The sequence below is a fragment of the Zootermopsis nevadensis genome, unplaced genomic scaffold (assembly GCF_977971745.1).
Source record: "Zootermopsis nevadensis isolate Lab colony 2312 unplaced genomic scaffold, Znev_1.0 Znev_ptg000021l, whole genome shotgun sequence".
In the NCBI taxonomy this organism is placed as follows: Eukaryota; Metazoa; Arthropoda; class Insecta; order Blattodea; family Termopsidae; genus Zootermopsis; species Zootermopsis nevadensis.
In genome coordinates this window covers 20554647-20568185 of record NW_028259153.1, presented here as the reverse complement: position 1 = coordinate 20568185, position 13539 = coordinate 20554647, and the positions used below count along the sequence as shown (strand labels likewise).

Genomic DNA, 13539 nt, shown 5'->3' with positions numbered 1-13539 from the left:
TATTTTTCTTTGCTGCTGTATCGATCGTTGCCGCTTAGGCTGACATGCCCGTCTTTTGTAGTCCAGTCCTTCCGGCTCCCTTTCAACACGGAAGCCTGAAATACCAATTCCGTCGCTCTGCTCTAGAAGCGTTCAGTGAAATCTTTTCTGTCGCTACGTGCCTGCTTACCTCTACCCGCCGACTGGTTTTCCTCAGTTACCTCCGGGGCAGAGCATTATTGTGCAAAGCCCAAAAGCCGAAAATCTTCCCTATTTTCGGAGAGTAAAGATCGATACGAAGTATGAACATTTGCAGTGACAGTGCGGACGCACGATCTGCTAGTTTGAAGGCTGCTAGCGAAGGGATCGTGTGTCACAGTAAATACAGACAATGAAGCAGTTTCAGGCTGGTTTACAAGCTTCCTTCCACACTTAAACGAGTCCTCATCGGAATATACGTGTTACATTGAGTTAGCGTCGTACGTGCCGAGGGGCCTCAGCGGGATGACAAGCGACGGCGTAAGGAATGACGCTCACGTCTCGCGGCGTCGTAATTCGTGGTCTCTGAGAAATTGAAACTGGGAAATGTGTGTGTGTGCGCCACGCCCACGAAATTATTGCATTTTGACTTTTGTTTTCCAATGCACGTAATTCTTCCGCTGGGGGAGTTCGATACTGTTGTGCAAAATGGCTCTATGACCCGTTCCATCTTATTTCTCCCACGTACACAGTTGTCGATCGATGATTTTCTCTGGGGGTAAAGCGGCCGGATCGTGAAGCTGATCACTCATCTTTTGTTGCAAATGTTAGGAATACGTGAAGCCTACACCCCCAACTCCTTCATGGATCTGCATGACCTAGTTCTTAGTTAAGCACAAGGCACAACTTAATCTTTTATGTGAAGAATATATTTCAAAATTGTATTTGTTTCAATTGCGATAAATTAATTTCAGTGAATGGCAAAGCAGCTTAAGTGCTGGATCTTGTCGGAAGTTACATTCCTGTAGTGATAACCCCAGAAACGTGTGCACGTATTTCCGGTTAGCGACGCATCTGTTAGTGTGTAACGTTGGACATCGTGCACTAAACTTTGATTGCCTTTCGTGAGGTTAAGCGAAGTATGGAGAAGAGGTAATTGTTTTTAACGCCGTACGAAGCGATGGTTACGTTTGTGTTATAAGAACATGCATTCGGCGGAATTTGGAAATACAGTAGTGCCAACCCCCGCACTCGTTAATGAAGTTACCTTGCAGTTACGTGCACCTCCGATTGTTCCTATGCGGGGGATATTGGATTCTGTAAAGTGCGAAGCTTGTGGGAAGTAAGAAGCAGGTACCTTCCGCCTGGAAGTTTGACTGCCATAACAACACGTGTGTGACGTCAGTCACATTAAACTGAGCTGCACCTACGCTGTGTCTTCAATCAGAAGCGGACCGCAGGCATTTGATCTTGGCGGACGTGGAATTTATGAGACTGACATTTTGTTCGTCTGTCTCCAATTTTATTCAGGCCCAAATATCTGTGGTGACATTTGTCAGGGCTGAGTCACTGGTACAATGCCCTTAAATGACTTTGCGAAAGCAAATATTACTGCGTGTTCTCGAGGCAAATTTTGTTTACGAAATACGCTGCAGTGACGCTGAACAGCCATGTTTCCGAATGCCGTTCGTTAGTTACCTGTTCTTACATAAGAGGTGGTTGCAGCAGCGCTGGTGAATGTTGCAGGGAGACCACTGTCATCGCCACGTTTTAGTTTCAGGAGGTGATTAATTTTCTGCGGCACGCAGAGGCATTTCGGATCGTTCCAAAGAATTCCACCTCTTAAAATAAAGGTTTCCAATTGCCGAAGGTAATTTTTTTTTTTTTTTTTGGGGGGGGGGGGTTTACTGTGGACTGAAGTCGATGACTGGATCTACTTTTATTTGTTTCAGTCCTTAAATCCGATGCTTTCGGAAGCCGCGAAGTCGGAAATCGGACGCCCTTATCTAAATTTGTGTTACACAAGGAGAGGCAGACTAGAAGCGTCAAGGGGACAACGTGTTTACGCTTGCTACATGCCCAGCCCGTCTCGCCCTAATACGATGTGCTGAAGAATGTGACGTTGCAGTTGTCTCCAGCCTCGCGTCACTTCGCCCCTCTTAGGCCAAAATCCCCTTTTTTTTCAGACACCTCATGGTGGGACATCAAGATTAGCATCTTGACAGAACAAGTGATAAAATTATAGTTTTGTATATTTTGAGTCTCACAATTTGATCAGATAGCTTTCATTAAACTTATGTCAGAAATACATAATCTGTTTTGGATAGACTTCTTTCGACCCGTGTAAGATCATCGTCAGTGTCTCACATTAAGGCACACGTGTCATAACAGTGTTGTGTTGGTCTGGTATCTTTGTGTGGGCTGTTTTTACATTGACTTATTTTTACACAGACTGAAATTCGAAGGGAAGATAAGGGATGATTTATAACAGCATGCTAGCTATTACTCCCAGAATTTCAAGTGCCTTAAATTTCTTTGTGACTGTAATTCTGATCAATTGCTGTCCGACCCGCGCTGAAACTAACGCAATTTCAAAGGAGGGGAGATTTTAATCGTAGCAGCTCAGACCCCTCGTGACCTGACGGGAATTATAAGTGAAAGAATTTTCAATATTTGTTTCATAAGGAGGAGTGGGTGTCAGTCCTTGGACGGAAGTTTTTGTTTTTATTTTCCGTTCTGCTTTATATCGATCCTGGGTTCGGAATTCATGCACTGCGAGGTCCTGCGTTGTTCGGTCAGAAAGCTTGATTTGCCCTCTTTCTTACGTGGCACATTTAAACATTCGTCTGAAGCCGCCACAAGCGGTGGAGATGTAATTTCTCAAATGAGAACTTCAGTCAGGTTAGTGGTGAGTTTGAACCCGGGACCTCCCGAGCAGTGCACATGCAAGAACTGCGAACCACCCGGTAGCAACGTCGGTTCGAAATTTGCGAAAGTGTTTTGACAGAAGTTAGAAATGTGAGCGTGTGGAGAAGCCAATTATTCCAGAACAGGAAACCTAATAGTTTCATATATTTGCTTTATGAAGAACTGGTAAAGTTCAAATGCCAAAGGTTATTTGTGTCAGAACTTAACCACAGTGTCACAGTAATACCAACATTACAGAACTTTTATTTTGTTACCCACACGTTTATTAGTGTGGTTAGCATGTGACGTGTAATTGAATGGGTTCTTCGTGTGTAAGGTAGGTCCTAATCAGTCTGTCTGTGTTCTGAACTATTGCAGTACTATATATATATATATATATATATATATATATATATATATATCTTACGCTGTTTGTCGGTTGTGAAGCTGAAGAGATGTTGATTCTGTCGACCAGCGGGGAGGGCGTGTGACGCAAATCCAACTGTCGGAAACTAAGAGACCGCTTTGTTTACTGGCTCAGGTGAGAGCGCAAAAAGTTCGAAGAATAAGAAGAAATGTGTGACGAAATGAGCGAGTATAAAGGAGAGTAGGAAATTGTTTTCAAGATGGAAACACGAAAAATGCAATTCAGAACAGAAGCCATATTAGAGGAAGAACATTGTTTTGCAGAGAAATGAACTAAGTCTCAAACTGCGTGTAGTTTAGGGAGGAAGAGAATTATGAACGTATCGTCAGACGACGACCTCTCTGCCACTAAAAGTGTGCGCTGTTAATACTTACGAGGTTTCTGTCAGACCAGTTTTCTTATCTCGTCGGTTTGTTTGTAAAAATATTCCTGTTTGGATACCAAAAATTCTCTTGAAGAATGTATTGGTTTTTTTATGCATTTTGATTTTCATAATTTACCATACTTTGTCACTCTAGTAATTCATTTCACGCCTCTATAAATTCGCTAATTTGTTCAACTAACGTTCACTGTAATGCACACTGCAAAAAATAAAGAAATAAAGAGATGATAAGCACAGTACAGTCCATACATACCAGTAAGAAACTTTATATTAGCGAATGATATGTTGTGTTTCGAGACACTTTGGCGTCACGTGTAAGTCCGCCCAGGACACTGCACGAGCGTGTCTACGAAACACAGGATTCAACCCTCGTCCCATTTGTCTGTCTGACTTACATTGACGTATCTGGACCGGGAATCAGTATTTTACATAGACCACGTCCTTGTCAACTTTCATTGCCCATTATTTTCCTCCGCAAGGCATTACTTGTCAGCCAAAGAAGACGATTTGTTAACGTATGCCAGCGTCTGCATGCAAACTTGTGTGTTTCTGAACCATATAGACTTGTTTCACGATAATTTTGTAGCGGAAACAGACTTTAAATTCGCTTCCCATTGGAGTTACAGCTTTTAAACCCTGCGACTTCATATTCTTACGTTAAATTTTCTGCTGTCCTAGATAGCACTTAGCATGGAGTGAACGCAGTTCGCGTTAATTTAAAATAAATAAATAAATCTTGCTTCTCTGAAACAGCGGACTGCTTTGTTCATTATGAAAGTAATCGATATACGGGATGATTCAGAATGAATGTGCCAAGTTTCGTGGGACTGCTTTTACCCAGAACCTTTTGATTAATAAACCCTCGAAGTTTGACACCCTCACTCGTCCTGAATTGACCACTGTTGCACTATTAACGCCGTCGGATCGCTTTTTAATTAAGCGACGAAACCTTTGTGCACATATATCACTTTTGCTCTAGATACCAATTGTGCTTCGTAGCAAGGAGACCAGGAACACGTTTTTAAAGCGCAGGGCCACATGGGCGTCCTCTATTGTGCATATTTCCAAGTGCAATCGCTTGCAGGATTTATTGAAACGGGGCGTTTTCTCAGTTGCGATATGTGGGGTTTGTCTCTCGGGATCATGAGAGATTATTTTGACTACGGTCTGCGATATTTGCTATGCATTTGTGTCCCTTGACTTTTCGCCTTTGTAATTGTTGCTTTCAAGAATAATCTAATTGTTGCAAAAGGCCGGAATTCGTAATTTCATAGGCGTCGGCGCCGTGTGGCTACGGACCCGCCATCTCCACTGTGCTGTGAAAATTACGAAGTACTGACTCAGTCGGTAATATGACACGCTGCAGCACCTCTGTCTCTTGGGAACCATAGTCGAAGCAGGGAAACTTGGTGTTCCGAATGCTTATCATGTGCGTAGGTTTAGAAACTGATAAAGAGTTTCTGTTGTTATCGAATTCTTAAATTTTAAATGTCCTAAATCTCAGGGAAGTGTTGCGTGCTTTCTTAATTTTTATTTATCAAGGTCATATTTTATTTTTACGGATCCACAGCTCCAAATGGACCAAGTTAAATGGAACGTGATTAAAGACAACCTCACTGCTTTGTTAGATATGCCAGTAATTCCTCAGTTAACGAGAGGCGGTGTCAAGGACTCGGCATTCTCGCTATGAATGTTGCAATGTTCTGCAATCGGTATGTGTCTGTGTGTCGACGTGGGATAATTTTTTTCCAAGCCGAGAGGTCACATCGCACTTCCGAGTGACAAGCAGAGAGCCCCGTTTTAATAACTAGGGAATATCGCCTTTCTTTCTAGGGAGAGGCAGATCGAGAGATCCATTTATCGCAACTTTGACGCGCGGCGGGTTGGACCGTGGTGATAAGACTGTCCCATTCCGTGGTGATAAGACTGTCCCATTCCGTGGTGATAAGACTGTCCCATTGCCTCTGGTAGCAGAACCTGAAAGCTGAACAGCGAGTGGCGCGCCCTGGGGGCAGGGTGGCCGAAAGGGAAGGGACCGCGTAGACGAGAGGATAATATTAAAATCGTATTTCCAAAATGGCAAAAGGCTTGTGATTCTAATTTAATCTCGATCGTGCAGGTCACCGCTGCCCCGAAGAAACTGCTTAACTGCAGGGCGTTTTAATATTCGTTAACAAGAGACTTATCTGCTACGAAGTACGAAACAATAAATTACTTACACGTACCAAAAATCGCTGAAATTGATCTCGCTCACATTGGCCGTTGAATTTCAATAATAATGCAGTATCCGTCGGTTCACCCGACCTAACGCTCTATTGAAGGGTTGCAAATTATAACCTGCACCTGAAAGGCGTCTTCCCCCCCCCCCCTCTTCACCACTCTCATCCCCCACTGTGTAGAGCGTCGTACCATTCGCGTTCCGAGCAGAACAAATATAAAGTTTCATCAACGCGAGGAACTAATCGGCCATGACCTTAGGGCAACTTTACGTGTAACCACGCCAGGAATCTTAAAAGTCGCCCCGTCACAGCCGGGCGATATTAATTTGGATGAATGGGGCAAATAAATTACTCTTCAGTGTACCTTTGGATACTATGATCGAACCCATGTTCCCCGGCTCAGTGGCAGGTCCTTGTACCATCTGATACTCTGGATAATTCAGGCATTTAAACGGTTCCGCAGTCTAAATATTTTTGATGAAGAATCTGTTATCTTGTCAGATGCACGCACGTATACGTACTTAGAACGGCAAAACCTTGCCTTCAGAAAGTTACTTCGTGCTTAAATGCGATAAGTTGGGATCCAGCAAGAGAGAAAGTCGTCGTAAGTGAATTGTGGAGACAGTTGCGTCTTACGGATGTGAGCTGCGGACTTGGAAAGACGAAGAAACATGGCGACAGGCCCTTTGGAAGGGTTCCTCATCCCACAAGGATGCAGGTCTGCAAAACTGTCAAAGCGCGAGAGATCCTCAATTTGAAGACATCTAAAAAAAAAAGTGGGGCTTCGAAATCCGACTTGCGCCCTTGTAAGAACACGTGTGAAATGTGTCAGACGGAAGCCTAAGACCCAGCGCTCGTGTCCATGACACGCGAGCTGTGTTAAATCCTTCGAACGGTCATCACGCCAAGCTGACAGAATGGGATAAATATCGATTTCAGAGTCTGGAGTTGTATTATGCCACTGGCTGTTTGTGTTTTGTTTACTTCGAATTTCCTGAAATTCGGATTTCTTTTTGGTAGATTTAATGATTGGATTTTGGTTGTTATCTTATTTGGAATTAACTTTTCCCAGTTAATAATCCAAACGCGACATATGTCTTGTTTATTTTGTTCAGTGCATTCGTTCTGTGCAACGCCTATTCGTTTATTGAAATTCAAGTTCTTCGCTACTGACTTAATATGTTTATAACTAAAGAACTGTGTATCGTGAAAACCTGTTGCTAATTTTAAAACTCCCTTCAATTCCTTTTATTTATTTCCTAGTTAACAAGATACCTTAAATTCCATTCGGGAACCGTCTTACATCAGTCACAGACAAAGCAGAGGTTAGGAAATATGAAACAATTCTGTACTTGACAAAACGCTGAGTGCAACCGCACGCATTGCACAGCTGTGTGGCTGATAAGTGCAGAAAAGTGCATTTTGGAAACTACACATGCAACAAACAGTCCCAGTCGGTTGGAGGATGAATGAAGTATTTTAACATCTGAGTAATTGACGCCGTCAACTGACGTTGGTTTCCAGAAGCGTCTCTTGGAGTTCTGTGTTATTCATCAACACTTGTACAGGATCTCCTCAAAGTGCTTTATTTGGTGCATTTGGAAGTATCTAACACACCGTGAAAGAACCGCAGGCCTCTACATGCATCGGACAAGTGACTGGGGTATTCGTCAAATGACGACGATAATCAGGTGAGGGAAGGCAGTGCCGCGGTAGAATAAATGACGTCCTCACCTGCGCCTCGCCCGACGAACACTGGACTCCACATTTTGGCGTGTCTTCGGTTTGTCTTCCCTGGGGAGACCCGCAACGCCTTCTGAAGTGGGAGAACCGACGAGGACCCTGACTGCGTCGTCATTTCGTTCTTGAGGATCGACTCTAGTTAAGGTGGTTACGGTCTCCAGCCATTCCTCCAACTCTTCCAGCACGTCACGAGGTGTTTTTCTGCATTCGCGGGTCACCAGAAGATTGAGGGTCATCCACATTCCATGGCGGTCGCTCCAGGACGACATTTCTTCGTCAGCTGGAAAATCAGAGACTCAGATCCGGAAGTTAAGCGTGGAGATGAAAAACGAAATGCGATAGGCTGCCATTTTATACGCACTTTTAGACGCAGTAAGATTATATTTTTGAGGAAATGTGTAACAGTAACGCATCAGGAATACTGAAGGAAATTCAGAGATGTTAATTTGTGTGGGTCGAGACAGTGATTCTGAAATAACCTGAATAATTCTGTTCAAAATGACCATTTGGAAGGACTTTAATCTTGATTCTTCGAATTCAAATAATGCGAAATGTTTCCGCAAGGAGAGCGAACGGAAGGCTCGGGGGGCAGGGCCTGCCTTTCGTATTAACGCAGAATGACACGAACTGAATGGCGACTCATCGACACATTTTGCAGAGCGTTCCTGCGGGTCACATTTCAGAAATTCCGCACTTCAGAAGACGAACAAACACGTGTAGTTGTGCAAGGAGAAAAATGTAGCACAGCTCGTTGTCAGGAGCAGGCGACGAGGCGTCGTGTAGTGGGCGTCGTGAGTGTCGGTGTGAGAGCTGTGGGCTCCGCGCGCAGCGCCTGCCCCCCCCCCCCTCCGACCCCGCTCCACTTCGTTCCAACAAGAGCCATCGAAATACACCTCGTCTGATTTCAACGGCTTCTCAACTGAACTCTGACACTGGGACTGCACTAAAAGTTGTCTAGACCGTCTCCTACAAAATCCGTACCCGTTCGCCATTCATGATTTCCTCATTCAGGACACTGACTTCGAATCCCGCCTAGTGCAGACCGTCTCGCCCTTGCAAGAGACAGTCAGGTCTGCAGGTTGTATCATAAACAATGCACACAGAACGTAGCAAAATTTCGCTTCTGTTGAGGACTTGCCAGCTATTTCACGAGTTTTGCATACGAAATGCTGTTTCTGCCCCGTAACGTGACTGTTTTGAGGCGCGCAGTGGCTCTGAGCGTTAGTTCAGTTGGTGTTAACAGCGTTTAGCTTTGTCTTACGGAAGTGGTAACTCGAGATTTTGGTTTTTGCTTTTATTAGTTCGAAGAAGGCGCGAGTTGCATCAGACACTCATCACTGCTCTGAAAAGCTCTGACGTCTTGGAATCCTTTTATTGGACTTTGGGATTCCGGTAGCAAGGCCTCCACATCCCAAACCGTGTTTCGCGAACCCCTTGCGTACGCGAGAATTTACAGAATGTTACATTAAAAGAAAAACTGCGTGCAGTAGGCAGTAATTTGCGTAAAAACGACTTAAGGCAGTTTTCGTAGTTGGCACACGGTTACTTTAATTTGCAATGGCTGCCGAACTAAGAAGTTATACGAAGAATTCGCAATGTGAGAAGCGAAACTTAAACAGTCGCTAGTTCATTAACACTTGTAGGGGGCTCTGGAGACGAGTCCTTAGCCTCACGACTTAACCCCGAGAACAGAAAACCCCCCATGTACAGTTGGGCCATGTTAATTTGAGGTATTCTACCCCCACAGACGACGATTTTATGAGGCAGATTCCTTGAAAAGCTTATGGCCGCCTGATAATTATCTTAGATTCAATAGTAATTATTTTTGTGCAAAACCAGTTGCCAGCTGCGTAGGCGCAGGGATTAAAATACCAGGAACAAGTGAATAAGTTCCCTTTCAGGAACCTATTCTTCGCTCCAGTAGACGCGAGGTAATGTTGCAGGCGTCGTAGTAAAGTGTAATTGGTGTCAAGACGTCAGATAACTTATAATAAACGACCTAAATACGAGTCAAGCCAACTTTTTTTCTAAACCGACGTCCAGAAATGAGTGCGGGGTACAAATTAATAACAGATTCCCTAACAATGGAGACAGTAACAGCTGTTGCCCTTGTCACTCGTAACAATGCGCGGTTCCCATCGCTTCTTCGAATTCCTGCCTCGAACTGCGATTACGATTTGTTAGTTTCAGTGTCTGTGTAAAGACGAAGCTTTGTTTGCTGCAAAATTTTTGGAAACGTTAAAAGAGACGGCCACAAGTTTCCCGCGTTTAAATACGACGCTACGATCTGAAGTTTATGTATATACATGTCTTTACCACGTAAAAATCCCATAATTCGAGCGTAACTTAAACCACGTTGGTCACTGCAGCTTTTATAGAATTTTTAGTCTTTCAAAAGTGAGGTTATGTCTCCTTACGTCTTACGTCTTACCAGCGGTTATTTTTCTCAAAGTATTTTTTTTAAAAAAAGAACTGACTATTTTATCCAACGCTTTATGATTTTAATATTTCGGAAGTTGCATTGTTGTCCAAATTTATATTCAGACATCATTGTTTAATGCTGTGTTTAATTCGAGACTGAAATTCAAATGGCCACTGCACTTAGATTCTTATCTCATAACATTGTGCCAACACAGAAACATATGAGTGTTTCTGAAGTATTGTAATAATTTTCTAGTCACGTTGGCTGCTGAGAAATGTGAATGCAAATCTATACGAGCGTTCCATTTTTTACGACAGCGGTTGGTATGTTGAAGTGAGTAAATAAACTAAAATATCAAGGACATTCGAGTCCCATTATTGCGTTAAATTTTCACTGTTTATTTAATCCACTACTTTCTTTGTGTGTGTTTCTTGTTCAGTGTGAATCGTCACAGAAGTTTCTAGCGGCATGTTAATTATCATTTACAAAAATAAAGCACGCCAACGTTTTGAGTTCGTACCGCGCTGAAAGTGACATTGTAATTACAGAACTGCTGTCAGCACTAAAGTTTTTTGCGATGACATTCTCATAAAAATTCCCCTCACTCACTTTGTTTCATTACGTCTGCTCCAGTATTGCGTCTGTTTCATGCGTTTAAGATTTATACTTCTGCAGTTTTCATTCTTAGGTTATTTAATGATGCTGTTTTACCCTTCAGAGTGTATGCAGTTGCAATTAGATCGTGTGGTCGCGGATGGTAGAGACTATTTAATAATCAGAGATTTGGCTCACAAATTTGCCTCGAGGTTTGTGGAAATAATGGGAAAGTAGAAATTCACGAGCGCATTTGATGTTGATCGTCAGGCAGCGTGGCACATCCAACGCCAAAACTCAAGGGGGCTTCGTAATCTGGAATCTAATTAGGAAGTAAGTCGCTGTGTTACCACACCCACCCATTGTACGAGATCTTTGTGTAGGTTAGTATGTGCCAGCAAGGTTCCTGGCATGGCACGCCCCAAGTGGGCTCGCCCCCCCCCCTCACCTCTCCTGTGTCTTCGGTCCAGTTAACGGTACTAATTGTCCTGACAGCCGCGGGCTGTTAACGCAGAAGCTGCCGACAGACTCACGTTACGGACAAGACGTTCCTTGAGCATGTGTACGGGAAGCAGGCCCCATCATGAGGAACTTCACATGCTTAAACACTGTTCATCCAAAGATTTATTTTAATATTATCCTTACATTTAGACCCAGGTCTGTGAAAAAGTTACCAACGATGCAATTCCGCCTTCGACGAGTACTAAACCCAACTCCCCCATTCGACTCCTTCTTCCTTCCGGAGGGCTGTAATTAGACTGGGGGGCAGGGGGTCAGGATTTATCGGCCTCAGGGTCCAGTGGGAGGATCTGTGATAACAGCTGTGGACCTCCGGGTTCATGAAAGGCAGTGAATTCTTTGACTAGATGAGCGACTATGTAGTTATGGAACGAAGTGGCCTTGGCCTATTTCAGGCTCTTTATCGCCTTGCGGTGCTAAGGATAAATAAGCTCAGCGTTGAATGTACTGACGCTGACTATTTTAAGACGTCAGAAAATTAGAAAAATTTGAGAAGGTGCAATGCAGGTTGTGTGACATCGCACATATCTAGTGTCTTATTGGACAAATCCCAGGATTTCTGACAAAGGGCCTCGCCCCGTAGAAGAATCTGTCCTTAGAGTTAAATCGGGAGGTCCTGCACCACGCCCTATTGACCTAAGAGAGACGCGTGGTTCATATATATGGTTTTGCCTACACATTTCGTACGATGACTTTTCTCCGTTGCTTATGGAAGTGATTTAAGGTGTGATCTTTATAGATCGAACATTTCGAAGAAATGTTCCCTGCACAGGGCATCACAACACAGAGAAACGATAAGTTATATTGTTCCACCTTTCCGGACGAATTAATTTTCGCCCTGGTGATGGAGGCAGGAAACACCTCCGAAACGTCTTTAAACTTCTACTCGCATATCATACGAAGTTATACGGCGTAACACCCTAGAAGACAGTCGTCATAAAATTGGATAAAGTTCGGAGCGAGACTGTTCGCTCCCTCGCCAACAAATTCAGACCTCGGAAACAGCTGCATGACGAAACCAGACCGGAGCTTTGCATGGGCTACGGAGATGGATATTTCTATAATTTTAATTTTTGCGTTTGCGGGACAAATGAACCACACCCAAGACAACTTGTCTGTTGATGACTGCGTCGAAGGTCGCATCGGCTGCTGCACTGTCCACGGGGTGTGTATAAAAGGACAGAAACACGACATTATTATTAACATTCGCTTGTGAAGGTATCTCAACAGATCAACATGAAGGTAACTAACTGGCTTTTGGTATTGGCAACGTGCGCCGAGGCGTTTATCAGCCTCTCTGACTGAGGCTTAAAGTAGAGAGAACATTTGACATAAATTCTGCGCATTGGTTACGCCATTGGCAGAGAATTTGCTCTTTTTTGAGGGCGGAGGGAATTTCAGTCAGAAAACAAAAATTTCCTTTGCAAAACACGGGACAATTTCGGGGAAATCTGAATTCATAATCCACACACAGAGAGGCGCTGACTGAGAAACACCGGTAAATCTGCCCACTAGACGTGGATTTTCCACTTTGGTTCATTACTACTGATTTTTTTCTAATACGAATGAAGTGGGGTCGGATGTAACTTGCTCGTACGTACTACCACGTCGTATGCATGGAAGACTCGAGGAGCTACACAATATTGCATGTAAGGACTCGATTCGTGTTGTAACCGAGAAAATGCTTCCTAACGTTAAAATCGAATTTGTTAGTAGTTGAGGTTCATTACCAGCGTTTCTAGTTGATATTTATGTGTGTAGACTGTTTAAGCAAGGTAGTTAACTGCCGCCATGTTGCAGTGCCTGTTTGTCTTCGCCCTCGTCTTCGTGGCATTCGCCAGTTCCCAGATCCTGGTGTCGTCAGGCTTGTACGGCGTACCTGGGGTATTGCCTGGCATATTGCCTGCTGCATTGCCTGCCCCCCAGGCAGGGTAAGTTTAAGCTTTACGATTATTTCTTAATTGTCCCAAGCTATGAGACTGTCGTCTCAGAATCGTTTAAAAGGTGTTCTGATCCCTGCAGGATCGATCTGAATTAAAGTGTTCAGTAATACCCAGTAATAGTATCTGAATATCCTCACTTAGAGTGCAAGCTGACAGTCGCTGTCAGAACAACCACTAATCCACTACTTAATCTCATTTGTTATCACAATTTAAAGACTTTGTTCTTATTACAGATATGTAGCTGCCACCCGAGGCTCCCTCCATGTGGTACCTGGCAATATACCAATTGCCAGCCAACATCTTAACCTGGCACCTGCTCCAGGAACCATTTAAATGCTAACATTTTATCACTCTGTGTTTTTGCTCTCTGGATCCTGTGTATAAACTTGCCTAGAAATAAAGTAAGTCCTTCTCGCTCAGTTTCA

The 13539-nt window shown here is 43.7% G+C and overlaps 1 protein-coding gene across 2 annotated transcripts in view; it reads left to right on the top strand.

Annotated features, from left to right (window-relative positions):
- Positions 1–13539, top strand: part of LOC110833838 (uncharacterized) — a 25542-nt gene extending 12003 nt beyond the window's left edge. Inside the window, exons 1-3 of one of the 2 annotated variants that reach the window (XM_022072333.2) lie at positions 12290–12413; positions 12972–13102; positions 13348–13539. In XM_022072333.2, the coding sequence (XP_021928025.1) occupies positions 12408–12413; positions 12972–13102; positions 13348–13447 (237 nt within the window). In that variant the 5' untranslated portion in view covers positions 12290–12407 and the 3' untranslated portion in view covers positions 13448–13539. Of the gene's footprint in view, positions 1–12289; positions 12414–12971; positions 13103–13347 lie in introns of those variants that run through there. The other variant, XM_087352801.1, reaches the window with a different exon arrangement.